At 41.6% G+C, this 25893-nt stretch overlaps 1 protein-coding gene and 1 long non-coding RNA gene across 11 annotated transcripts in view; one reads left to right on the forward strand and one right to left on the reverse strand.

The window, feature by feature from the left end:
• PTK2 (protein tyrosine kinase 2) overlaps positions 1 to 25893 on the reverse strand; it is a 206681-nt gene that overhangs the window by 41788 nt on the left and 139000 nt on the right. For 3 of the 10 annotated variants that reach the window (XM_081204424.1, XM_081204425.1, XM_081204416.1), the window contains 10 exons: positions 22473 to 22525; positions 17691 to 17774; positions 16366 to 16383; positions 11052 to 11108; positions 9808 to 9828; positions 8655 to 8752; positions 6201 to 6285; positions 3709 to 3809; positions 2053 to 2168; positions 27 to 127 (listed from right to left, as the gene is read on the reverse strand). In XM_081204424.1, coding sequence (XP_081060550.1) covers positions 27 to 127; positions 2053 to 2168; positions 3709 to 3809; positions 6201 to 6285; positions 8655 to 8752; positions 9808 to 9828; positions 11052 to 11108; positions 16366 to 16383; positions 17691 to 17774; positions 22473 to 22525 — 734 coding nt within the window. The remainder of the gene's footprint in view (positions 1 to 26; positions 128 to 2052; positions 2169 to 3708; positions 3810 to 6200; positions 6286 to 8654; positions 8753 to 9807; positions 9829 to 11051; positions 11109 to 16365; positions 16384 to 17690; positions 17775 to 22472; positions 22526 to 25893) is intronic. The other 7 variants (XM_081204426.1, XM_081204423.1, XM_081204417.1 and 4 more) reach the window with 5 other exon arrangements.
• Positions 12584 to 14321, forward strand: LOC308593231. The gene is made up of 2 exons (XR_014010873.1): positions 12584 to 12655; positions 12734 to 14321. It is a non-coding gene; the product is annotated as an uncharacterized lncRNA (long non-coding RNA).

Genomic DNA, 25893 nt, shown 5'->3' on the forward strand with positions numbered 1-25893 from the left:
ACTTGATGAACATTCCCCTTTCTTACCTTTATAATACGTACTATCTTCCATATACCGGGACAAACCGAAGTCACCTAATTTCACACAGTCCGTGGAGGACACAAGCACATTTCTAGCAGCAATATCCCTGCCAGAGGACACAACAGTTATTTCCTTTTCACATAAATTTAAGGCATCAAAAGTTTTGACTATTAGCAATATTCTATGCATTTCATCACGCTGAAATCTAGCATCATTCTCCCTTACTAAACCGAGTTATCTCCTCCTGGTAGAAATGACAAGTGCACTACCAGTATCGGACAGCATGGAGGGCCGCTCCTGCTCACCTGACCTCCAGTCGGTCACATTGCTGCAACTTAGGCAGAAAGGGAGGAGAGGGGAGAGGGCACTGTGGTTCAAACACACTGGTGAAGTCAATCTGGTGCTCTTGCCAGTGTGTTTGCACCATGCCAACCCTTCTACCCCCTGGTAAGCAGCAGTGACACAACGGACTGGAGGTCAGGTGAGCAGCACTAGCCTACCACTCTGTGCATACACAACATAGTATATGAAAGTCTGTTTAGGATCTACAGAGAAAACAATGCGAGTATTCAAGAAGCTACCTTATGCCCAGCCAAATAAATGCTCCTCTAGGATAACCATCTGCAGAAGTCAGACATTGCCCTGTTACCAAAAATTCAGTGTAAATCACTGAATTGAGACCTTCTTTATGTTAAGTGTGTGCAACACCTTCAAATCTAGGGCACCTCTCTGCTGATCTTGCCCTATCCATGTGAAGTTGAATTACAAAATCTTCATTAGTTTCAGACTCTTGCCTCTACCGTACACACAATTTCTTCGACATAAAGAGCAATTATAGCTAGTAAAGTACCATTCCACTTATGTGCCTCTGAGTGATAGCAGGTGCTTGGAGAATCATAACAACTGGGAAGTACAAGAGTTTCCAAATTTCTGTTGCTCATACCTCTCTCACCATATAAATGAGAACTCTCCCATTTCTCCTCATGGTGAAAAAATCTTGCATTTCACACCAAAGAGGAAGTGCAAAATGCTTTTTAACACTACAGGGGGGAGCTTACATTTCCTGTTTCCCAAATTATTGTTCATGAAACCCCCAGTTTCAATCTCAACTCCAGCATAAACTCAGAAGGTGGCTTTAATCCCAGGTCTAACTGGGATTTTGTGAGGATTACAAGATGGAGTGTATGGAGTACTTTGAACACACTAAAGTAGCCTTTGCCAACCAAGTGCCATCCAGATGTTTCTGTCATCCATATTTAATGCAACATTTTATTCACTCTTATTACTTAGAAATCTGAGGGGTTGTTTCTACTGGTTTTCAGTTTAATTGCATCAGAAAACAGCATGAGTATAGTTCTTCCTGCTCTTAAGAACACTGCTGGTGAGCTCTCACATTTTGAAAGGGTTTCAAAATTGCATTTGCAAATCACCAGAAGATGTCTTGGCAGACTCACTTGCTGCAAATATTTTGTTTAAAATACTAAAAAGCGGCAGTCCAGCAGGTGTCACTCTTCACTAAGTCTCTTGAGTGCAGCTGCATCCCCAACAGGGGAACAAGCAAATGAATTTGGGAACTTCAAAGTTTTATTCTAAACTTGGGAGTATTTTTATTCACACAGTAAATTAAGTTCTAATACATTACCGTATTTTTCGCTCTATAAGACAAACTTTCCCCCTCCTAAAAGGTAAGGGGAAATGTGTGTGTGTCTCATGGAGCGAATGCAGGCTGAACGGCTATCCCAGAAGCCAGAACAGTGAGAGGGATCGCTGCGCAGCACTCCCTCTTGCTGTTCTAGCTTCTGGCTTAGCTGCGTGAAGCCTCTTCAGGGCATGGGGAGCCTTCATCCCGCTGCCCTGAGGAGGATTTGCGGGGCTATCCCAGAAGCCAATGTGAAGATGCAGTTCTAGATAACAAAACATTTCTCCTATCTTTAAGCAGTATAGCCAAACAGTCTGGCTGCTAAAGAAGACAAACATACATATGCATTTGGGGGTCTGAAACTAAAATTTTGCAGGTTGAAGATGTCTTACCTATGTACAAATCGTTTGCTCTCTAAGTAGGCAAGTGCTGTGCTAAGCTGATAAGCATACAGTATCAAAGATGCCAGATCCAAGTTGTATTTTCTTACTTGCAAAAACGACCGCAGCTTTATGGATGAAAGAGAGAGGAAAAAGTTCAGGCAAAATAAAAACACAGCTGAATGAACAAGTGGGGTCTGTGACAAAATGTTGCTGTCTGGGGTGCTTTTATTTTTTGTTCCAAAATATTCAACACAACCCCATTTTCTGTCTCCCAAGCTCCAGAACAGAAACCAGCAGTTGAGTGACTACTAAGTATACCCAGCCTTAATTTTTCTTTTGGGGGGAGGGGCTTAGTCTCTCCCTCCCCCTCCCCCCCCCCAAGTTCTTTTACCTCCGCAAAACTTGGGAAGCCAGTATTTCCCCCTCATTGGCCACATTTTGGCTTCAATACTGTTGGGCATTTATCTTGCCAAAGGCATATAACAGGCCTTGCTCCCTTTCCCCACAATGTCCAACAGAATGCTCCCACAGGCTTCTTCCTACTTGTTCTTGTGGGTTTGTTGAGCTCTGCCTGAGCCCCATTCCCATGGATACATGGCAACCAGCAGCCCTCTGCTGTGATCCCTAGCTCACCTTAAGACTCCCTGGATCTTAAGAATGCTGCTGCGCTACTTCCTTCATGCCTCACCCTGGGATGATGGGGCCTGATGATCACTCTCACCTATTGATACTCTTATTTCTTGTTTACTGCCTGGTCTTTGCTTGAATCTTTAGAGCAGGGTGGGAGCCTATGGCTCTCTAGATGTCGCTGGACTACAACTCCCATCATTCCTGAACATGCCCATGCCCAAACACCACTTGGCAGAAGATGTGAAAAGAGGCAGATATGAGCCCTGTCCACCCAATTCTGCAGCAAAAGCACTGGACCGGGCTACAGTCCACAATATAGCCAAACTGGTGGCATTCGGGTGACAGCACTGAATTGAAACCCCTGCTCCTCCACTTTACAATATTAATTTGTCAGGTGGAAGGAAGTGGCAAATATGGTAATCACTTCAGTATTTTTTTAACAAGTAATATGAATCAAAGCATTTCTGGGGAAAAGAAGGAAGACGAAAACAGGTTGCCGGCAGCTGTTGGGAACAGCATTAAGGGGATAATAATAGAATTTCAAACAACAATGCTAAAGCATTAGAAGGGAACTGAGCTGTGTAATCTGTTACACATAACAGTTACCCTAGTTCAATTCTCAATTCCACTGTATAACCTGGTTCAAGCAAATCTATTAGGAATAGCTCTCTCTCAAGGGTAATATGGTTTTACTTGTTACCCATTAACACGCATCTTGTGCACAGCATGCATGAAAGTTTTAATTTATTATCAGTTCCACTCTCTGCTTAACTACAAAGAACCCCTTTGAGGACTATGAGTCAAACAGCACCGGGGTAAACAGGTGCAAATCTCCCATCACCAGCACAGCTAGGCCTGATTACTCCAGGGTTGAATTTGAACCCCAAACTGTGCAGCTGCAGAGTTTTGATGAGTGTCTTGGAGTGCAATATTCAAGCAGCAAATATATGTCTGGCAAAACAAGCAGTCCTCCCAAATCTCTTTATAAAACATCTGCAAGACTTAGGCATATACAAGCTTCTGAACTTTTCCTACCTCTCCTAACGTACAGAGCTCCATAATGATCCAGACGGGGTTTTCTGTGATAACGCCGATCAACTTGACGATGTGAGGATGATCAAACTGACGCATTGTTACTAGAATGGAGAAAAGTAAGCTTTGTTGTTAAGAATCACACTGTGATCTCAAAGAGGATAGGGTGGTGGGCCAATGACACTTCTGGGAACAAGAACTCAAGTTACAAACTCTGGACTAAGAAATCAGAAGCACTTCATGTAATACAGATTCAACATGAATGCACATCACAGGTGGCAATTTAGCACCACTGATATTTCCACTGTAAGTCAGCAGCGTCTTTCAATAGGACTAAACAAGGTACTCCAACTCAACAAAATCTGTTTGGGTTGAAACCCTCTAGAAAATTAGTACCAGGCATTGTGGTAAAAGAAGTAGAGTAATACTGAAGCCCAGCTTCTTCTTCTTCTTTGTAAGACACCTTAGCATCTCTTATTTAGTCACAATGTTTGTGAATAATTCAGCTATTTATCCTTCATAAGGGGAGGAGGAAGAATAGTTAACTAGTTAGAATTAATTCATAATGTTGTTACCGTGGTGATAGAATTTAGCACTGCCATGTGTATGGAGTCCACAAGAAAATCTCATTTAGTGCTTTGGTGTTTATCAGATTTTATTTATTATAAGCATAATTGCTCTATTATCAGTCTCATCAGAAAATCAGCAACACCTCACACTTGATAAAATGTGCATCTATTTATTCATGCTGTGGAAGAGACAGCATTCTATAGCTGAACCTGGAACACCAGCCTTTTATCTCAGAACAGGCAGAGAAACATTCCTAAAACATTTAATAAACATAGCAGTTTTATATTGGTTGCTCATACTTTTCCCGCAGTTACAAATTATATGTGTTATTCCTCTGTTTAAACTATTTATTGAAATCCTAGATTTGTGAATCAAACCCACACCTAGGTTTTGAAGAGTTGCTAGATTATGTGGGGGTGAGGAGAACAGTGTTATTCCTGACAAGGACCATTGGCGTCAAACACTGCAATTTCTTTACAACTAGATTGCTGGTTGTGGTTCCTTCCAGATCTCACATAACCCCTGTTTTAAAAGAGCTGTACTGGCTGCCAGTTCATTTCTGGGCCCAATCCAAGGTGCCTCCAGTTTCATTTTAAGCAAAGCTTTCCCCAAATTCAGCATCTAATTCCAAGTTAGTTAGGGAAAGCAGGAGAGAACTGAAAACTCAAGACAGCCAGGTGTGGAACTCCATGGCCTTTCTCATGAAACACACACATGAGGTGTGTGTTTTCTACACACAGATGGAAAGTATGAGAAAGTACTTGAGTCATTTCTAATATCAGCAGAATCCTGATTTCTGGTATCAGCAGATTCAGCTAGAAAATAAAAAAGTAAAACCCGGGTTCTCAAGCTGTGCTAGCCGTCCATTTGGCTTGATATGCAATTCAGGGTTTTATGTGTACATTGGTATCAGAGTAATTCAAATATGTGGCCTTAAAAACAATTTGTATATGCACATATCTGCATACAGTAAGTAAAACCCTACTTCAAGTTAATGTAGAGTTGATGGCAACGGAACAGATCTGTCAAAAGAACGTAAAGCTCAAAATAATGAAAACGCTAAGTTTTTTCTAAAAAACAAAACTTATACATCCATGCAACCCCTGAGCATGAGCCAAACTTTGGTTATGCTTAAAGTGTGGAAAAAAAAGCTTTAGGTAATGGAAGCTACTCTGAGGCATATTGGTGTTATTTGCTGCCCTCTCATTATACTACATTATAAACTGTAAAGAAGCCAAGGCCCCCTTCTGGAAAATCTGAATGCATATGGCCACATTGCCTCTTTAGCTGCTCCCACATTTATTTTCAAAATTGAGGCATTGCTTTATTAAAAACACAGACATTGGCTTGGAACCCAGAAAAGGCTGGGGTAACAACTTCAACATGCCGCAAATGGTTCAACTTGTCAGCAGCATGAACCAGAATTGGTCTGCCTCATAATATACAAGCTACATGAAAGTGTGGTGATAAAGTTCACTTTCTAGCTGGCCACAGGTTCTGTTCTCCGTTAATAAAATGTGTGCTGCAATGACCTACCAGAGATGTTGCAAGCACAAAAAACATAAAACATGGCACTTCACAAGTGCTATAAAATTGGTGATATGGTAAAAATATAAAATACTCATTACCTTTTAGTTTCAGGATGGTTTGTGTACTTAATGCTCAGAGTAAGTCAGCTTACAGCTTTCATAATGAATTTGGGCCATTATTTACATACCTCTGACTCTGAAAATTCATCATTTAATGCTGCTATGTTTTCAACATAACGAAGAATGAAGGCTAGAAAACTTGCTCTCAAAAACAGATAACTGAATAAAAGCAGGGATCTCAGAATTATAAGAGCATCTTAAATTTTGTGGCCATATGATACACGTTCCCCACCTTGGCTTACTGAAATGTAAAGAGGAAGTGATTTTAGAACTTACAGGCTTCTTGTAAGAATTTCTCTCGCACACTGTCTGAGGTGCAGTTTTTACACGTTTTGATTGCAACCGCCATGGCAGGGTTTTCCTGCAAGACAGAAAAACCACAATATAAAAATAATGGTCACCTCCTGTGAATATTTGTTCCTTTGGAACTATAACCAACAATTCAGTGGAATTTGCTGCCAAGGAGTGTGGTGGAGTCTCCTTCTTTGGAGGTCTTTAAGCAGAGGCTTAACAACCATATGTCAGGAGAGCTCTGATGGTGTTTCCTGCTTGGCAGGGGGTTGGACTCGATGGCCCTTGTGGTCTCTTCCAACTCTATGATTCTATGATTCTATGAACTATGAGAGAGGGTTTTTGTTTGTTTTTTGCAAGAAATCATGGTAAGTTACAAGTGTATATTTTCATTCAATTAATTCATATATATTGGCAATGTTGTTTCTAACAATGTTGCATAGAACACATCTTAAATGTTTTTTAAAACATATTTGCAACAAATCATTGCTAAGCATTCTCTCACTCTGTAATAGTTTTGAAAAACACAGAGCTTGTGAGTCATTTTGGAGGCAGACTAGCATCCACTGGTACATTTCTGGGCGATTCCTCCACCTTTGTCCAAACTTGAGACAACTTAAGAAAATGAGAAATCAAACTGACACAACTTTTAGTGAGTGATGAAAAACTCCCCCTGCAACGGCATGTTTGCGTCTCCGTGTCTGCACCCAAGCAAGCGTGCAAGCACACACACTTTAAACCCGTGTATCTGAAGAAGTGTGCATGCACACGAAAGCTCATACCAAGAACTAACTTAGTTGGTCTTTAAGGTGCTACTGGAAGGAATTTTTTTACTTTAAACCCAAATACAGTAGTACCTCGGGTTAAGAACTTAATTCGTCCTGGAGGTCCGTTCTTAAGCTGAAACTGTACTTAAGCTGAAGTACCACTTTAGCTAATGGGGCCTCCCCCCGCTGCCGCACGATTTCTGTTCTCATCCTGAAGCAAAGTTCTTAACCCGAGGTACTATCTCTGGCTTAGCGGAGTCTGTAACCGGAAGCGCATGTAACCTGAAGCGTCTGTAACCCGAGGTACCACTGTATCTATTTATATCCACCACCTTGCAAGGAAATCCTACCCATTCCAGAAGGACTCTCTAGGGTTCTCCCCATTTTATGTGATTTCACATATGGGGGGTGGGGAATGGAACCTGTATACAAATTACCTCAATTTTTGTGTGAAATGTGCAGCAGTAACAGTAGGCTGTGTATGATATCAAACAAGTATTTTGATGGACAATGAATTATAAGGGCTGCTTCTAACTTATTTGAAGACACAGGTACAAACATGTAGGCTTGGACAGATTAACACGAGCAACATTTAGCCACATTATGTAAAGTTCTCTCTCTCTCCCCTCCCCCCCGGGCAGATCCCAAAATGTGGTGTTGAAGAACTACTGTCCTGCCCTGTACCCTTTGACTTACAAGGTACCATAGACTTCTAGCTTCTTCAAATACAAATTCATGAATAGGAATGAAGGCACATGTCATGCACTTCAAGTAATAATGAAGGCTCCACAAATAATCAGAAAGCCCAAACTAAAGAATTCTATCCCTGCCAAGCCATGTGAAGCAGTAAGACAGAATATTTCACTTCCCAGGTCAGAGGTTGGCTCCAGACAAAGGTGGTGGATCTCCTTTGTAATTCTTGGTTAGAGCATGGTGCTGATAACACCAAGGTTGACGGTTAAATCCCCATATGGGGGTCATTTCCAACTCTACAGTTCTATGCATAGCTGTCAACTTACAGATTTGAAAATAAGGGACCAGCAGCCTCGAAAATAAGGAATCAGCAGCCAAAATAAGAGATTTTCCGGACACAGGTATGTTCAACTTCTGAGCCCCTCCGAGCCAAAGGCAGAAAGCCCAGCCAGCAGCCAAACGAAGCCTCAAGTGGTGGTTCCCACAGCTCAGCAACCCAGCAAAGGGGATGCAGCAAGGGAAACCACAGTCACCTCTCCGCTGGGAAGCGCTGAGCAAAGGTGAGTCCCCAGGCAACACAGCCGATTTGATCGGCACAAGGTATGCAAGCTCCACCCCCCAGTCGTTCTTAGACTCCTTATTGGGTGAGCAATACAGCCAAGCAACACAGTTGGAGCCTCCCTCCTCCGGCAGGCAGGCAGGGAGGGAGAGGAGCTGCTTCCTTTGAAACCCGGGAAATTTAAGGGGCATCATCAATAAGGGACAGCAGCGGGACACAGCGCTGGGATAAGGGACTTTCCCGCCAAACAAGGGACGGTTGACAGCTATGGTTCTATGATTCTTTCACTACTCTTACTGGATAAAATAATAAATGTCTATCGACCAAATGTACATGAAACACAGTGTTTTCACAGAACGCATAATTACAAGAAAGAGAATACACTTTATGAAAAAGTATGAAAACATTAAGGATACCTACTGGGGTCACGTAAACTCCTTGATGAACGTCTCCAAACTGCCCTTCACCAATGCAGCGTCCCAGTTCAATCCGTTCTCTCTGAATCTCATAATCCCTGGCTATTGAAACAGAATCCATTTAAATGTCAATCTACTGATGAAAAGCTTTCAGCTGAAATAATCCACAAGATGCCAAAAAATTCAAAAGTAAGCCGCACAAATGATTGGCATTTGAAAAACAGATTAGAATTTGCTGCACGCAATCTATAAAAATACGGTCTGCACAGCAGAATCCTCTTAAACAACTGTTCGAATGAAAACCCTGAAAAGAATGCTGTGAAATCCAGACGTACTGAATTAGTTCCAATGTGTTTAGTTATTATTAATGCAATAAATATAATTAAAACATCTTAATTGGATTATGACCTACAAGACCACATGGAAAGAAATGCAAGTAGCCTAGATTATATGGGTTAGCCTCCATAAACAGTATGTTTAAGAGTTCTCTGCTATATTGTCTTTTGGGTGCCTGTGGCTGGAATCCTTTGCACAATTACCTGAGAGTAAGTTCCACTGAACCAAGTGAGACCTACTTCCAAGTAAACATTCACAGGATTGCACTGTTAAACACCAAATCAGCCTGGAGTATTTTTAAAGAGGTGCAAGGAAGGAGATAGTAAAAAGAACCGCCTATATTCTGGTGATGTTTGATGCAAAATTGACATAATGAGATTGTGCATTATTTATTACTTTTTTCTATAGTTTACTGCATATTCCTAAGAAAACCAGTGGTTTCCTAGAGCATGAAGCAGTGTATCTCCAATCAATTCATTTATTTACTTGGAAACATGCTTTATTTCTCATTTCCGCTGCCAGCTACCTCCAAAACAACTAACAAGTACTTTAGGTCTTATTCTATAACACTTCATTTACAGTATTTGTAACAATAAGTGAGTACAGCTCACACGATAAAAATGGGCTTAATATGTCCTACACATTTTTTAATTGACTAATGCATTGTCCTCTTTAAAATCCCAAAGCTATCAAATATATTGGCTAAATTCTCACAATCAAGCTAATTAATATTTTATATTAATAAAGTTTTTTTAAAAAAAGACACCATCACATCATTCCAAAGTTGCAAGCACAGAGATTATTAAAGGATCTCCTGTTACCTTCATCTATTCCATAGCTTTCTGCAGTGCAATTAAGAGAAAAATCAAACACTTCCTTAGAAATAGCTTCTTCAAATTCATAAAACATTTGGAAAATACTTCTAATATTTAAAACCCACAGACACAGAGACTTTGTATATTAATTTAGTGTGAGCCCCACAAGTATAAAATCTTAATTTCATTTTGCCACCATCTTCATGACCCAAGAGAGGCAAAGATGTCATTGGTAATCCCTGTTCCCAGCCTTTATTTGCAAAGTGCAAAGGCTTCCGAATATGCAGTGCTCACTTCTGAGATCTACCCTCTCTCATTATTATGGCCAAAAACAATAGAAGCATCCAGCCAGCCCCCCCCCCCACGGGTTTTTATTTATTACATTCATGTCCACTCTTCCTTCCAGGGTGGCCTACAAAGATCCAAGTTCAGCAGTTCACACAGCCATTTCCCCTCCTTTGTGATGGGAGGAGGCTGAAAACTTGTGGTTTTAAGCAAACTGATATTTCCAGGGGCTAGCACACATCTGGTCTCACAAAAGGGGGAAAAAAGAAAGAGGGAAGAGGCAGAAGCACCCATGGACCTGGCTTGTCTAGGCAAGTCCTAAAGTTGACCAGTGCCACAATATCCTGCACTAAAGCAGCCAAGCAGAAGCCCCATTAATGCAATGCTGTTTGTCACTGGGCTGTATTTCAGACTGTAGGCAAGATTCAAGCAATTGAATGCTCCCCCCAAATACTCCTTCAACATATAAACAGGGTCTGCCAGGAAAGCTTCCTCAGTGGTATGCTAGCTGCATACGTCCGATGTGGGGAAATCATTCAACTCTTTTGAGCGCTCCCCTAAAATGGTACAAACTAACAACAGATATACCACACAAAGTTTTCCCTCATGCATTTTAAGTTTTCATAGTTTACTTGGTGTCTACAGTTCATTTTCTAACCTGATGGGTCCCTCCCCCCACTAATTTCTGCTAGGGTGTTTAATTGTTAGCTTTGTTTCGTGAATCAAGCACAGATAGAAGAAGAAAACCGAATGTAAATCCTGTAAGAATATTATTGCCCACAAGATTTCTCTTTTAAAGCCATCCGATTTTGAAATGTATTGATCTTCTGACCAACAAGTTACCTAAAACCAATTGAACTAAACTGAAGCCAATGGATCTGAACTGGCTGAATTGCAAACGGCTTGCTGATTGCTGTTCTGAAGTTTATGAATACGACAAACTCCAGAATGAACATTTTACTTACTTGAGGGCATGGTATAAGTATCTTCTTCATCTATAATCTCTGCATAGTCATCCGTTTCTAAAAGGAAGGAATCAGAGAGTTTGTAGGAGGATTGACATTTTGGGGGGTAGGGATACTGCTCCCTTTCCCATTTAAAAAGCAAAAACCTGTAGCCTTCTCAATCTTCACACAAATCTGCCTAGGCCACCATGACTAAAGTTTCCCCATGCACAAAGTTATTCATGGAAATGAAGATGATCTCATTGCCTACTACATTACACCACACAGACTTGTTTTTCAGACATTAGAGACAATTTGAATGCATCTTTTATTAAATAGTAGACAGTTCCCCTATTTAGTTCTATTAGTCAAAATATGAATTAAGTCCTGTCTATATCATCAATTGAAACTTCCAACTACAAGGCCCATTATAATCCAGTGGTGTAGGACAGGACTATAAATCAAGACCCTTTCTAAGAGGTGCAAACAAGCAAGAACTTTGTATATCTTATGCATGATTAACAATTTGAGGATGCAGGATCCACTAGCAGCAAGAGTCTGATGCTTAGTTTCAGTCTAGCACACTATGGAGCAATCTGTTCCCTTAAAACAAACAAACAAAAAAAACCAGAAAGATGGATTGTACATCTACATGAAACCACTGAGCTGGCCAGGTTGCTCACGGGCGCAAGACAGTTTGAGCATATTACACCAAGCCTGGCCTGACTGCACTGGCTGGGCCCAATTTTGAAGTGCTGATTTTGACCTAAAAAGCCTTAAAAGGCTCAGGACTGCAATACCCCAAGGACCGCCTCTCTCCATATGACCCTAGTAAAGGGACCCCTGACCATTAGGGTCCAGTTGCGATCGACTCTGGGGTTGCGGCGCTCATCTCGCTTTATTGGCCGAGGGAGCTGGCGTACAGCTTCCAGGTCATGTGGCCAGCATGACTAAGCCACTTCTGGTGAACCAGAGCAGCGCACAGAAACGCCGTTTACCTTCCCACCGGAGTGGTACCTATTGATCTAGGTTGGCAGGAGCAGGGACCGAGCAACGGGCGCTCACCCCGTCATGGGGATTCGAACCGCCGACCTTCTGATCGGCAAGTCCTAGGCTCTGTGGTTTAACCCACAGCACCACCCGTGTCCATATGACCCTACAGACCCTGAAATCATCATCTTCATCATCTTAATGTGCCTCCTTCACGAGCTATCCAGAAGATGGCAACATAAGAACAGGCCTTTTCTGCAGTAGCTCCCCATCTGTAGAATAGTCTTCTCATGGAGATTCGGCTGCACCTTCATTATATACCTTTAGGCGCCAGGGGAAAACACTCCTCTTCAACCAATCTTGCTGATTAACATCCTATTACATTTTGAATTGTTCGTGGGACAGGGTACGGGGAAGGGGGTTGAAGGTTTGTTTTTGTTTTTATTCTGCATTGTGTATCTTGTATTTTTAATCTTGTATTTTTATTTTGTGAACTGCCCTGAGATCTACAGATGAAGGGCAGTATACAGATTTAATAAATAATAATTGTGAATTCCATCTGCAAATGAATTTGATGGCTTATATTTGTCTATATTATTCAAAATTTATACAGAAGTAATTCACTGGAAGCTGTTGTTGTTGTTTAGTCGTTTAGTCGTGTCCGACTCTTCGTGACCCCATGGACCAGAGCATGCCAGGCTCTGGGAGCTAAGTAATGTTAATTATAAGAGTGGCACCAGGCCCGTTGCCAGACCAACTGTGTCCTTCCAACCCTGCTGTGTGTGAATCCCTTGCAGACGACTGCAGTGCCTGGAGACAGTCAGGACATGCATCCATAGCAGTGACAAGAGGAGAAATGACCGCTGGGAGGAGCGCAGAGAGAAGGAACGCCATGGTACATCTGCAGTAGCACAACCAAACACCCTCATCTGCCCCAGCTGCAACAAAACATGTCTCTCCTATATCATCCTCTACAGCCACAGCAGGTGCTGCAACCTTCCAACAGTCTCCTTCACCCCAGAGGTGCATCCCTCCATTGTCTTCCAAGAGAGACAGATGCTTACAATACTCAGTAGTAGTTGACTGGGAACTAAGAGTGGCAAGTTTGTTTATATAAATCTGCCTTGGGCTTGGATATCTCAGTTGGTTAGAGTGTGGTGCTGATAAAGCCAAGGTTGCAGGTTCAATCCACTAACGGGACAGCTGAATATTCTCTATTGCAGGGGGTTGGAATAGATGATCGTCAAGGTCCATTCCAACTCTACAATTCTATGATTCCTATCATGCCAAATCTATTCCACTCCTGCCAGTGAGCTCTTAGACCTCTAGAAAGGAGTGGAAAACACATTCTTGCCCACTAACTGGGATAAATATCTGAAAGCCTGCACTCTCACCCCAAGCCTCCTCTATGAAGTCAGTATGTTTAGACCACAATTCCCAAAACATCTGCTCATCTGTTCATTATAAACACTGCATCTTCATAAAAAGTTTAAAAACACAATAGGGTACATAAGCCACTGTTCTAAAAACTTGCTGAGAAGGTGCCAATGGTTTTCCCTTGATACTTGTGTGATGAACAATTCTGGACCACCAAACCCTGTCCCTTCTCAACCTCCAAACTCTGGTGACATATCCTGGCCAAGCCTAAGTGCTCCTCTGAAAACTCTTCACCAGTTACTTTTTGAATGAATATACCACCCCCACCCCCCAAAAAACAGTGGTAATATCAATTGTGAATGGAGCAGATTAATTTAAGTGGTTTGGTATCTCTGCACTAAACATGAAAGTGGGATTTTGTCCCTTTCCCCATTACTGGTTTTTTTTTGGGGGGGGGGGGCACTGATTTAGATGTATTTTTTCCACTTAAAACTGGTATACTCTGTACCAGAAACCAAAATGTAAGACCCTTCAGGTCTTTTCATCTCATTCTATCTTTTGAGTTCAATCTTCTGATTATTCCAACTTTTAAAACTTGCCTTCAACCTTGGACTTCTGTGCATTTACTATTTATTTCGTCTCCTTTATCTACTCATTCTCCCTCTGCCACCTTGGGTGACTTACTCCTTGTCGCTCCTCTTCCCTGTAGCAACCTTTGACCACACCTTTCTCTATGCTCAGTCCTCCCATTTGTTCAAAGCTTCAGCTCCCTCCACTATCAGTTTTCTGATACTCAGAGATACTGGAAAGCATCTCTCCACCAAATCACACATCTCAGTGGTAAAAACTGCCCCTCCTTCATCTGATCTGTTCCCAAGTTTTACCACTTCCTTCCTTTCGCTTTGCTGTATCATCTCTCCCCCCCCCCCAAAAAAAAACCCCAACCCTCTCTGGCTCTCAGCAAACAATTCAAATGCTCACCCATATCCACATTCTCTCAAAAGCATAATTGCTAGAGATTTTCTGTTCTATTCGTCAATTTAGGAACTTTCAGTTCTTGCGGTGCAGTGTGGTGACTAAAACTTTATGACTGGATGTGAAAAACTCAGGCTAAAATTGTTTCCAAGCCATGAAGTTCACTGGGCAGCCTACAACCCAGGTTCTATCTCAGCTTAACCTTCCTTACATTGTTGATGAGAGGATAAACAAATATAACCCCAAGTAACCCCTGAGTTCCTTGGGGAATGGCAGCATGCTAACATGATACATAGAATAAAAATCCACCTTCGCTGTTTCCTGCTTTGCACAGCCCAGCACTTAATCATTAGCTGCTGCTGTCTCTAAATTAAAGTGCAGATAGAAGCAGTTGCAGCTGCCATGGTGTCTACTCAGTAGTATGCCCTGTTCAATTCAATGGGGCTTACTCCTAGGTAAGTGGGGTTAGGACTGCAGATTTATTCATCAATAAGTAGGTTTAGCATAGTGGCAATAGGATGCTATCCTCAAATAGGATTATGGATGAACACTGCACAACCCTGAACATGTAGCATTTCCCATATAAAAGCATATTTTAAAAGCTATGGGCATACCTTCCCAATAAAGAGAAATAAAGCATGCTTTATATGATGGTTATTATTTTGCTTTCACTTTATTACTCTTACACAGTCTTAGGGGTGGGCTTTTTCTGCACTCTGTGCAGAGGAAAACAATGCAGAAAGGCACACATGGAAAGGACATAGCCAATTCTAGCAGCCCATCTCTACAAGCCACCCTGGCAAATGTGGCCACGTGGCTGCTTTTGGCTGGCATCATAATCAAAAGGATGTTTCCAAAACCAGACATTGCGATCCCTTCCTTGCATAGGTGCTGTTCTAGTATGATGGGGAGCAAGGCAGCCCCAACACTGCAGACCCTCTAAAAATAACGATGTACTCAGCATTTGAAGGATGATTAAGATGGCTATATTATCTAAAGTAAATGTTAATTTCTCTCACACACACACTCACTCTGTGTGTGAGAGAGAGGGGGGGAGGCAGAGAGAGAGATAATTTAACAGACCATTCCATTTCCCCCTAGTTATTTTACTTTTCTCTTTCACGTATTGGAGAATTCGTATTCACCCCAGGGAGACAAATTACTTGCATTGGAAAGAAAAACGTTTAGCTTTCTCTGATATTGCTATTATGCTAGAGCAAATATAAGCAATTCTTCATTTCGGAAGGCCTAGGAATTGCAAAGCCTTAACAGTGGCTCAGGGATGTCAGGGAGTAGGCCCTAGCACCAGCAGAGGGGGCCAGTTTTAAAGAAGCCGTCTAATGTAAAGAAATGCAGCTCTTCACTGGCTGCTCTTTGAGATATTCTTATTGAACTTGGGGTTGGGAATGGAACTTTTGTTTCTGTTTGGTCATTCCAAACAGATTCTCCGCACCACTCCAGAAGCCACACATAGAGTCCAGCCTGCACTTTGCTCTTGCTTCAGTATTTCAAGTTCAGCGCGTATATTTGGGGTGGGGTGGGGGGGAATGGAAATTCTCCTTTTGGAATTAAGCTAGATAAGCAGCTGCACATCTGGTTTCCTGCTTGTCCTCCATAAATTCCAGTGTAATATCCCTCCCCCAGTTCCAGCTCCAGGCTTGACACTGTGGTGTCAAGACGTGAGGTAGGAAACACTAGATGTTTCTGAGAAGGGAAGGGAATGTAGATGCAAAACTATCATTTGGAACAGCAGTCACATTTAATGTAAAGCCAACTTCAGCCCTCATTTGAAGGGTTTAAAGACAAACAAACAACTTATATAGCACTTTGTTCTGTGCGACACTGTGGAGTAGCAAGACGTAAAAGCCAGCCTTAGGGCTACTTTGATTATTTTTTAAAATGACATTAGCAGTAGATCAGTGTAAGGGGCTGTAAAACTGCATGTTAGTGACAGACAGACTGAAATAGGTATAGATATATAACCACATATTACCGTCCCCACTAATTTCATCTGTTGATCCAGGTGGCATGCAAAGAGAGAGAGAGAGAGAGAGAGAGAAATGCAGGGAAGGGGAGGGACAAAAGGGGAAAGAAATGGGAAGATATAGTATTAAAATCACAGGAAAGTCAAACAGAATAGCAAAATCATATGCAGTCATCTTACATGCCTAGCTCAAAAGAGATCTGATAAAGGAAGAGGAAATTAAGGGAGCTCACTGGAATCCAGTGGTCTAATTCCTCACAGCATAGGACAAAATGCAAGCAAACAACACGGTGGTACAAATTTCAAGTACATTTTTGGGGAAAGGAAACTTAAGCAGCTGCGCTTCATTACCAGTGGCATCAATCTGCTACGGGACAAGAAAGCAGAATAAAAAGGAATAAGTTGGCCCAAGGGGCAAACCGGCCTGATGCGTATGAAAACTTTCTCCTGTAATTTAGACTATTATTTAATGCTTGTACGAATTTGTTCTTGCAAAATCATGTGATGCCACAATTTGAAACTACTAAATACAATCCACGTTCAGAATTTTAGTACTAATTACAGAAACAGATTGCTAACCAATCAGCTCAAAAGATAATGTGCTGCAAACACCTGCTCATTAGAGGCACGGTGAAAGTTTGCCTCTCTTCATCCCTAACTCCCCACCAAAGCCCCACCTGTCAAGGACCAACACCCAGGGCTCAGGCACACTCTACGTCCTCCTGGCCCGGGGCTAAAAGTACTCCTAGACTGGTGCAAGTCTTTCCCTCCCAGCCATGCTTTTTTGGTTCTCTTCCTTGAGCAAATTTCTTGCATTTGAGGATACTGGAGCCTCCCCCTGTCCAGCATGCTAACATGAAGGCAAATACCTGTCCCACAGTAAGAATCCTACAGCAGCAATGCCTGCACATGCCTTTAGATCTATGCAAAGCATTACCACAATCACTTACTAACCTAAGTGACCTCAATACACTTTAATAGCTACTAATTTCTATGACATTAAACTGCATGCTATACCAGGGGTCCAAGAATATGCTGGCCCAAGTGGACCACTGAGTAAAAGATTTGCAGAGCCTCTTCACTTGCATTGCCCAATGTTTTGCTTACATAGTGTACCACATCGGTACAAAGGCGGCAGCATCTACACTTGTTAAAAATATTTCCTGCGAGTTGTGTGTGTGTTGGGAAACGCTCTAAAATTTCAGCAGGATTATTCTTGGAACTCTGCTTCACAATTTTACTCCAACCTCAGGTGAACAAAACTGCAACAGAGTTAGTATTGTTCAGCTTTCGGGTTAGTCAGGAAGCCTAAAGGCAGAGCAGTGCAGTAGTACCCTTAGGTGGTGACTCATGGGAACAGAAGACGAAAGGGAGAAAGTGCCTGGCTTTCTTTGCTTTATGTTGACAGTGATTGACTCCTTTACCAAGAAGCGGAAAATAAAAAGAAAGAAAAATTATTTGGACACAACGGAAGATTGACGTATCAGCACATCTGCAAGGAATGAACACCAGAATGCAAAAGTTAAATGTTACATTTTTATCCTTTCAAGGGATAGTCAACTACATGAAATTTGTCTTTCCTTCCTTTCAATGGGTATTATTACAGAAATGCATATTTTACTTCTACTTTGCTTTTTGAAAAGGGGTTTATCAAACAGGGGCTGTTAAAGGCTCAACATCTGCAAGCTCTTGTTTACAGCAATGAGCAGAACACGTCGTTTTGGTGTATGAACTGGCATAGATTACAAAATTGACAATTACTAACAAATCTGGATATTCACATGACTGTGTGTATGAACATAGACACAATAACAACAAATGTAAATGTTTCACACATCATTAAGTAAAAGATAAGGAGTGAGAGTATTTTCTTTTGCCCTAAAGAGGCAAAAACGTCTTTCTGTACGACCTGACTTCAGCTCCTGGGGTCTTTCCTTACCTCCAGCTTCTTATCCCTGGCCTTTATATAATAAAAACCATAAGCTTATGCTGGTGCGTACCACAAGGAGATCTGCCAAATTCTTTTGGATCCACGAAAGTGGAGGATTGGACACTGATAATACAGAAATGGATAGTGCGTAGGAAACATCTGAAAAAGTAGCAGTCCAGCAGACCAGTCAGACACATGCTTCCATTTCTCCTTCTAAACTCTGACAAATTATGTATGGGAAAGGGTATGAGGAAAGGCTCTAGTGTATTTAAGTGTAAGCCTAATGCCGTAGAACAGGGGCCACCACCCCCAACCCCCAGTTTCCATGATCACCAGTGTGGTGGCCTCCCACTTGGTGGAATGCCTTCCTCTCTGAGATGTCTGGCCTTGCCACTATATATATTTTGATGTCAAGACAAGACAGGCATTCTTGCACAAGCCTTCTGAGGTGGAATATCTTATATGGTTTAACTGTATCGATCTCCATGCAACCCACCTTTGAACCTGTTCTTTGTACTTTGCTCTGCTTCCTGAACTCTGTTTAGCAGCATCACTCTTTCTGATTGAGACAACCAGGAATCACAGGGACCTCGCCAGCTCACAGTACAAAAATTGCAGTGGGCTATCAAAAATCATGTGGGTGCTTTGCTCTCTTAGCTATCACAAGTAGACAGACCGAGCATGTTTCAAGCATGGTCAGCAGGGGGAAAAAATCCTAAATCTCCAGAAACAGATGGCAGCTCAACGTTTGCTTATCCTTCTTAAATCACTTCTAAGGACTGTGTGGTACTGAAGATGCAAAACATTTTCCCCTATTCAGGGATACTAATATTCCCAACAGCAACGTGCATTTTTCTTCCAGTTCATTCAATGCCACACAGGACCTGATTACCAAACTATGCTCTTTAAAACCAGGTAGCTGACCATGCATTCCTTGGGCTTTCCTCTTGTTGCAAAAGGATAGTCGTGGGACTGTATAATATATATGGTTTGCACAAAGTGTCTTAAAGCAAAGGCATCTGAGCAACTTGAATACACTAAAGGAGTAAGGCAATGGTTTATTTACTGAAAGATTTATAAACTGCCATTCAGGACAATTGCCCTCATATGCAATTTCACAATAAATATAATGTTAAGTTAAAATAGAAGATGCTAAGCCAAATAATGGTTCTGCTCTATCCAAAGCAGCTCAACACACTATACTCATCGCTAAGGAGATGGGGGAATGGCAGGGAGCAACTTGATTAACATGTGCCACTGTCTCCCTGTATGAGTGAATTTAGAGCATAGTGCTGCTTCTGAATAAATGGCAGAAACCAGAAACAGAATTCTAGTATTGGATTATTATTTTTTCATCTAGATGCTTGGCATGTAGACCCGCACTGCTTCAGTGACAGATTTAGACATTCTACTCAACTCCACTGTAGAAGTACTCTAAAAAGGGGGTGGAAAGGGGCAGGAACATTTTGCTCTGTGATGTGATTAATTTATTTACGTCTTCATGTGTTGAATACCACACGCTATAAGGCTGTGACTTACAGATAATACTGAGTGAACGCACATAGCATTTCAAGGCCAAACGGTAAACACCATGTGGAAACCAGGGCAATTCTGTGCATGCACTTCCCCGTGAAACAGTCACACTGCCCATTATTCAGTGATACTTTTGTTTGGTGACCTTGTTCTTTAAATGGCTGGCAGGTTTTGCAGAACTTCTAGAACACTTAGATTCATGCAAGATAAAGAAGAGCAATGCTGATAAAATCAAAGAGTATCATTCTGATTTTGTGTTTCTTGGTTTTGATGGGAAAAGTGAGGCTTATAAAACCCTGCCTCGCTTTAAGTCTCTAGGCTACAAGTCACTTTAAATATCAAATGACAGCTCTCATTCTGCAGTTTGGGATGGCATCACCACAGCTGGTTTTGCACATTAGACTTTGTGCTGTTAAAACTCTGCTAAGCTAGATAAGCCAACATTAATTGTGCATTGTGTGCATCTGTTGCTTTCATTGTTCAGTGTCATTCAGACATATTCATTGGGAAAGTGTGCCTCTTTTATGTGATTGCATGAAACGCAACTTCCTTTGAAGCTAGTTGGTACATTTCGAGAAAAACCCAAAGAGACTATCTCCCCCTGAAAAATACTATGCCCAAACTACCATATAATTTTCACACTAACGATCTGTTCCTGAGGAATGAATTCAACATGACAACAGCCCATGCCAAAACCTGAAGGAACTATACTATGACTTGAAATTATTTTGTGCAAATAATGGTTAGTAGTAACAAAATCTGTATGAATAACCATTTGGACTGTATGAGTCATTAGAGCTGTTCCAACATTTCTACACAAACTGGGCTTTAATGGTTCATAACAAAGTGTTTAGAAACTGCAGCCCAACGGCTGAATTGTTAAGGATTTAAAAGTTATCCTTCTGTGTTTTGGCCTGTACTCCTTAGACTTTGCTACATTTAAGAATGCATCCAAGCTGCTCTAGTGAAGTGGTGATGGATTTCCCAGTTGGCTCTCCATTGTTGTAATAAGAGTTCTCTGTTTAAACAAGAAACTGGCCAGTAGTTTCTTCAAGAATCAAGTGTAATTAAATCCAGCTGTACAAGCCAATAAAAAGGTTGATGTGAAAAGCAGACTGACCAAAAAGAACAAAATAGAGCCAGAACAGAAAAAAAGCATAATCCTGCATGCACAATCTCATGTCTAGATAATGGTACATAGAGCAATCAAACTTATAGACTTCAGTTTGATGTGCATGTTGACACTATCCACCCAACTTCTCCATGTTACACAAACCATTATTCATCAGCGTGTTGCATCTACAGATTTAATGTTTTTAAAGACTTGAGACCAACTTTGATGCTAACTTATGAAATGGGACCTTTTAATTTCTCAGCATAGATGGAACAAATTCTCTCTCCTGATCCCTGTGTGTTTCCTTCCCTTCTCCTCTCAAAACAACAAGTAAACCAAGGGGTTTGGCCTCAGGGCTGCACTTGCCCTTGGTCAACTCCTCCCCTACTCCTTGCTGCACTTGGGGCAACAAGCCACAAGACTTGGCTTGTTGTGTTATCTGAACCCAGGCTCATGTTTCTCTCTAAACAAACCACAAGGAGTAACCAAGGCCTGTTCTTGGCTTACTGCTCCTGGTTTGTTTGGGGAGAGAAGTAGGGGAGGACTGTTCATGTTCAACTATGGACTTCTTTTGTTATTTCCACACCAATTTTAGCATGTACAATGCTTTTTGGTTACAATTATTCTCTTATAGTAGCCACATAGTGATTAACATTCTATACACAGAGATTGAAGCAAATATGTGCAAACTGACAAAAGCAACAGAATAATAAATAAGGATAAAACTCATTATCACCCGCGCCTATTTGTCAAACCTATTTCCAAGTGTTGCACCCTGTCCAGAGTCTCCATGTGAATCCACTGAATTCTAGGATTTTAACCCAGGTCTAAATACAACACATTTCCTACTGAACTACAGCATTGGCTGAACAGTCCTAAGTTCTCCAGCCTCTAAATCTTCCGCTCTCAGCAAGGATCACTACTTTATGTTTTGGTTTGAAAAGAATCCCAGAGTGATCCTAGTATTTGGCAACTCTATGCAAACAAGGGAATTGCAGCAGATTAAAATGGAGCACTTTATTAAGCCAGTAATTCACAGCCATATCAAGTTCTGTTGCTGATGACTAAATCCGTGTAGATACAGAGCACATGCACACATTAAAGGCAATGATATAATATATTGCAGTTTTCACTGAGTTGTATATTCCCCTGCTATGATAGTCCTTGCATACGTGAATCATGAAGGGCAGGGGTAGCCAACAGGATGCCTTCCAGTCAGGGGCTGGTCAGGGATAAAGGAGGTTGTAGTTCAACAGTAACTGGGGGGCACCAAGTTGGCTACCCCTGGTTGAAAAGTAACCTGCACATAAGCAATTCAATTATGTACTGTAATCGCTTTTCATCTAAGCTTCATATAAGGAGATGCTTTTGTTAAACAAAAACAACAACAACAAAAACAGCATATCCTCCCCCTCCCAGCCTTCAATGATATTTTGTGAAGAAGTAAGCAAAGGCTTTAAAATATTTAGCAGCAGAGAAGTATATATAAAATTACCGAAATAAAACTGTCTTCATAAGCAAAGTTACTGCAGAGCCTACCTGATACAGAGACTGTATGCGACCGTATTCCTTGCTTCTCGTTGTTGGCCAGCCTGTAACACAAGAGTTCAAATCTGTGAATGCTGTACATTGTAGCTCAAGAGAATTCATTCTAACAGGGCACCTCCTGCAATTAGGAGGGCCAACCCATTTTCTACAGTGAAAAGTTTTGGAGGAGCAGAAAGTTGTCTCTACCATTATGAATCTACCGGGGGGGGGGGGAGTAAAGGGAATGATAAGAGGAGCCAATTTTAAACTTGACTCATCTTGACCAAGTCAGAAGAGAATAGCTTTGTAAAGAAACTGGGTTAACAAGCAAGAGTTTAATTTTGAATTGCTTCTAATCCTCATTTAGTGTTACCCTGATTCAACACTGCATCTACTTCTTATTTCTGAAAGAGGGCTATGTTGTCTCTTTATTACACGTCTTATTATCTCTCCTGTTAAGTATGTAGGGCATATCCTTCTTAAATATTATTTCATCCCTGGGGGGAAAAACTTAGTAGGCTTAGTGCAGCTAAGAATTTATCCATTATCAATCTATTAACTTCAGTGGTGGTTGTACATCAAGAGAGTTTGAATCATGAAACAGTATGAACAATTCATAAACAGATTAAGTCTGCAATCTTTACATTTACTTGCACGTAAGTCCCACTGAACTCAGTAAGACATATCTGAGTAAACATGAGCAACAATGAACTACAAAACTGTGACCACCAGTCTACAGTAAAGTAACATACACTATGCTAAAAATGACTGTTTTATGACATAAAAACATATAACTGCATAAATAAAATACGAAGCTCAGCAAAAGGAAGCCTCTTTAGATTTAGCATGCTGTGTAAAGGGAGTGTGGAGTTACAAGTGGCCTCACAGCATTTTGTGTGTGAGCTGCCAGAGGGAGGTGAGGGGCTCCTACATTCACAGCAAGTGAAGTTAAAATATTCATTCTTTGGAGATCAGGAAAAACCCAGAGAAGTTCTCCAAGCAGAACAGGATTTTATTAAAACTTTAGTAATAACTACTTATACTGAAGCCTACCAGAATCTTTCAGTGGCTGATTGACCTGGTCTAGCTTGTGTAAAGAGGAGCATATTGAGTCCTAAGTAAAATCTGGGTGGGGACAGCTTCAGATTATGGTATGCTACAACCGCTAAGAAAACATGGAGTGGACTTTGAACATGAGAGACCCCTCCTTATGCATAGCCTGCTGATTGAGGAACACACATTAATACTTAAATGTTTTCTTTCCACTGGAGAACTGGCTGAGCATGTTGCTGGTCAAGAGAACTAAATTCTTTCCCAGCCTCTAGAAAGCCCAAATACAGAAGGGAAAGAACACCATAGCCATCACCTTTTGTTACACAGGTCCACCCAGAGAGCTTTGCTTAGGATCCCTTTAGTCTGAAATCACCAAGAAAAGGAGGTGGAGAACCTCAGGCTGAGGAACCAAATGTGGCCCTCTAAAACCCTCTATCTGGCCCTCAGGACTCTCCCCAATCTACACTTCCTCCTAAGCCATTCCAATTGCCCCCCTATGGCTCACAGGTCATACTTTGCATCTTCTTCAAGTGCTTGTTCCTTGCAGGAATGTGCCCTTGAAAATGCTTCTTGTTTGCCTGGATGGAGGACCAAGACAGGCGTGTGAGCATTTGTAGGAACTAGCCTACTAGCCTCTGGCCCTGCCCACCACTGGCATGTGGGCCTTGGAAGGCTGCCGGGGAGAGAATGTGTCCCTAGTGCTGGAAAGGTTCGCCCACTTCCTAACAACAACAACAACAACAACATTCAGAACTTTGTGGACAATAAAGACTAATGCTCTCAACAGGGTCTTTTTGCCACAGCACTTGCCTTGCAGAAACAACTGCCCTGTGCGATTTGCCTTAGCCCATCTCCACTGACCTTTGGAAAATGCTGTAAAATATTTTCGGTTTCAGCTGTTTTTATACTGTCACTTAACAGGGCTACAGCCACTTGAGATATATATTAAGCACCTGGGATATATTTCAAAATAGAGCAAGTGCAGCAAAGAGTTAAAGCTGGCAGCCCATTGTGCTCGTGCCTGAGTCACCATTTGGCCATTACTCAACCCTGAAACCAAAAGCCTCAAACAAATGTGTTGAGGATTCAGGCCCTGTTCGAGGGGGTAATGAGCCAAAATAAGGGCTCACACCCCTGCATGAGGGAAGCATATTTCAGCCATTTGGCTGAAGGTGAAGTTAAGCTCTCTTGCCTATTTAACAACATGCAGTAGTTATAATCTACAAAGGCTAATTGCATTATCATGAATATGCTGCATTTTAGGACCACAAAGAAATGGAGATGACCTATTTTGATTGAAATGAATATACCAAATTGGAACAAAAGGAGGCCTGAAAGGGAAAAAGAAAAAGAAAGAGAAAGGTGGCAATAATAATAGAGCTTTTCGGGGGGGGGGGGAATTTGCATCATTGTGTCTACCAATGTTCTAAATCTATTGCGATATAACTTGCCTGGTGACATCATTATAAATCTGTAGGCACCAAGCAAAAACTTTCTTCTATAACCAGGCCTTGGACCATTAACTATCTGGGATGTTTTTAATGTATTCCTGTGTCATCTTGGTTTTAATATATATATGATGGGATTTTTTGGGTCTCTTTGGATGTAAGTCAACTTTGGGTTGCCCTGTTACAGATAAAGCAACTAACAAATTTAATGGAAGGAAGGAAGGGATAGAATGAAAGATTTGGATTCTACATTATTTGGGGTTTATTTTTTTACTCTAGTTTACAGAAATAGTGCTTTGTGAATGCACACACATGTACCCAGGTAAAATAAAGCTATCATAATGTGGGGAAGGGGTACACACCAACCCACCAGGGATAGCTGCCAGGCTGGAGGGGGGAGGGATTGCAACTTTTAAACCCCACAATCTGAGCAGCATTGTATGCATTCATAATATTCCTATTAATTTAATGGAATTTTTCACTTAACGGTTTTTCTATGGAATAAAATATAGTAGAGGAAAGTCTATTGTCCTAATGTAGTTCACACACAAAGCTGCCTTCACATGTCACACTATGCACACAGGTCAACAACCTTCAAACTCCACCTATCAAGGATTGAACCTGGGACCTTCTGCATCAAAGCACTTATTCCATCACTAAGTTATTGCCCAAAGGGATGCGGGTGGCGCTGTGGGTTAAACCACAGAACCTAGGACTTGCCGATCAGAAGGTTGGCGGTTCGAATCCCCGCAACGGGGTGAGCTCCTGTTGCTCGGTCCCTGCTCCTGCCAACCTAGCAGTTCAAAAGCATGCCAGTGCAAGTAGATAAATAGGTACCGCTCTGGCGGGAAGGTAAACGGCGTTTCCGTGCGCTGCTCTGGTTCGCCAGAAGTGGCTTAGTCATGCTGGCCACATGACCCGGAAGCTGTACG

Source organism: Podarcis bocagei (assembly GCF_964188305.1).
Source record: "Podarcis bocagei genome assembly, chromosome: 8".
Taxonomy (NCBI): domain Eukaryota; kingdom Metazoa; phylum Chordata; class Lepidosauria; order Squamata; family Lacertidae; genus Podarcis; species Podarcis bocagei.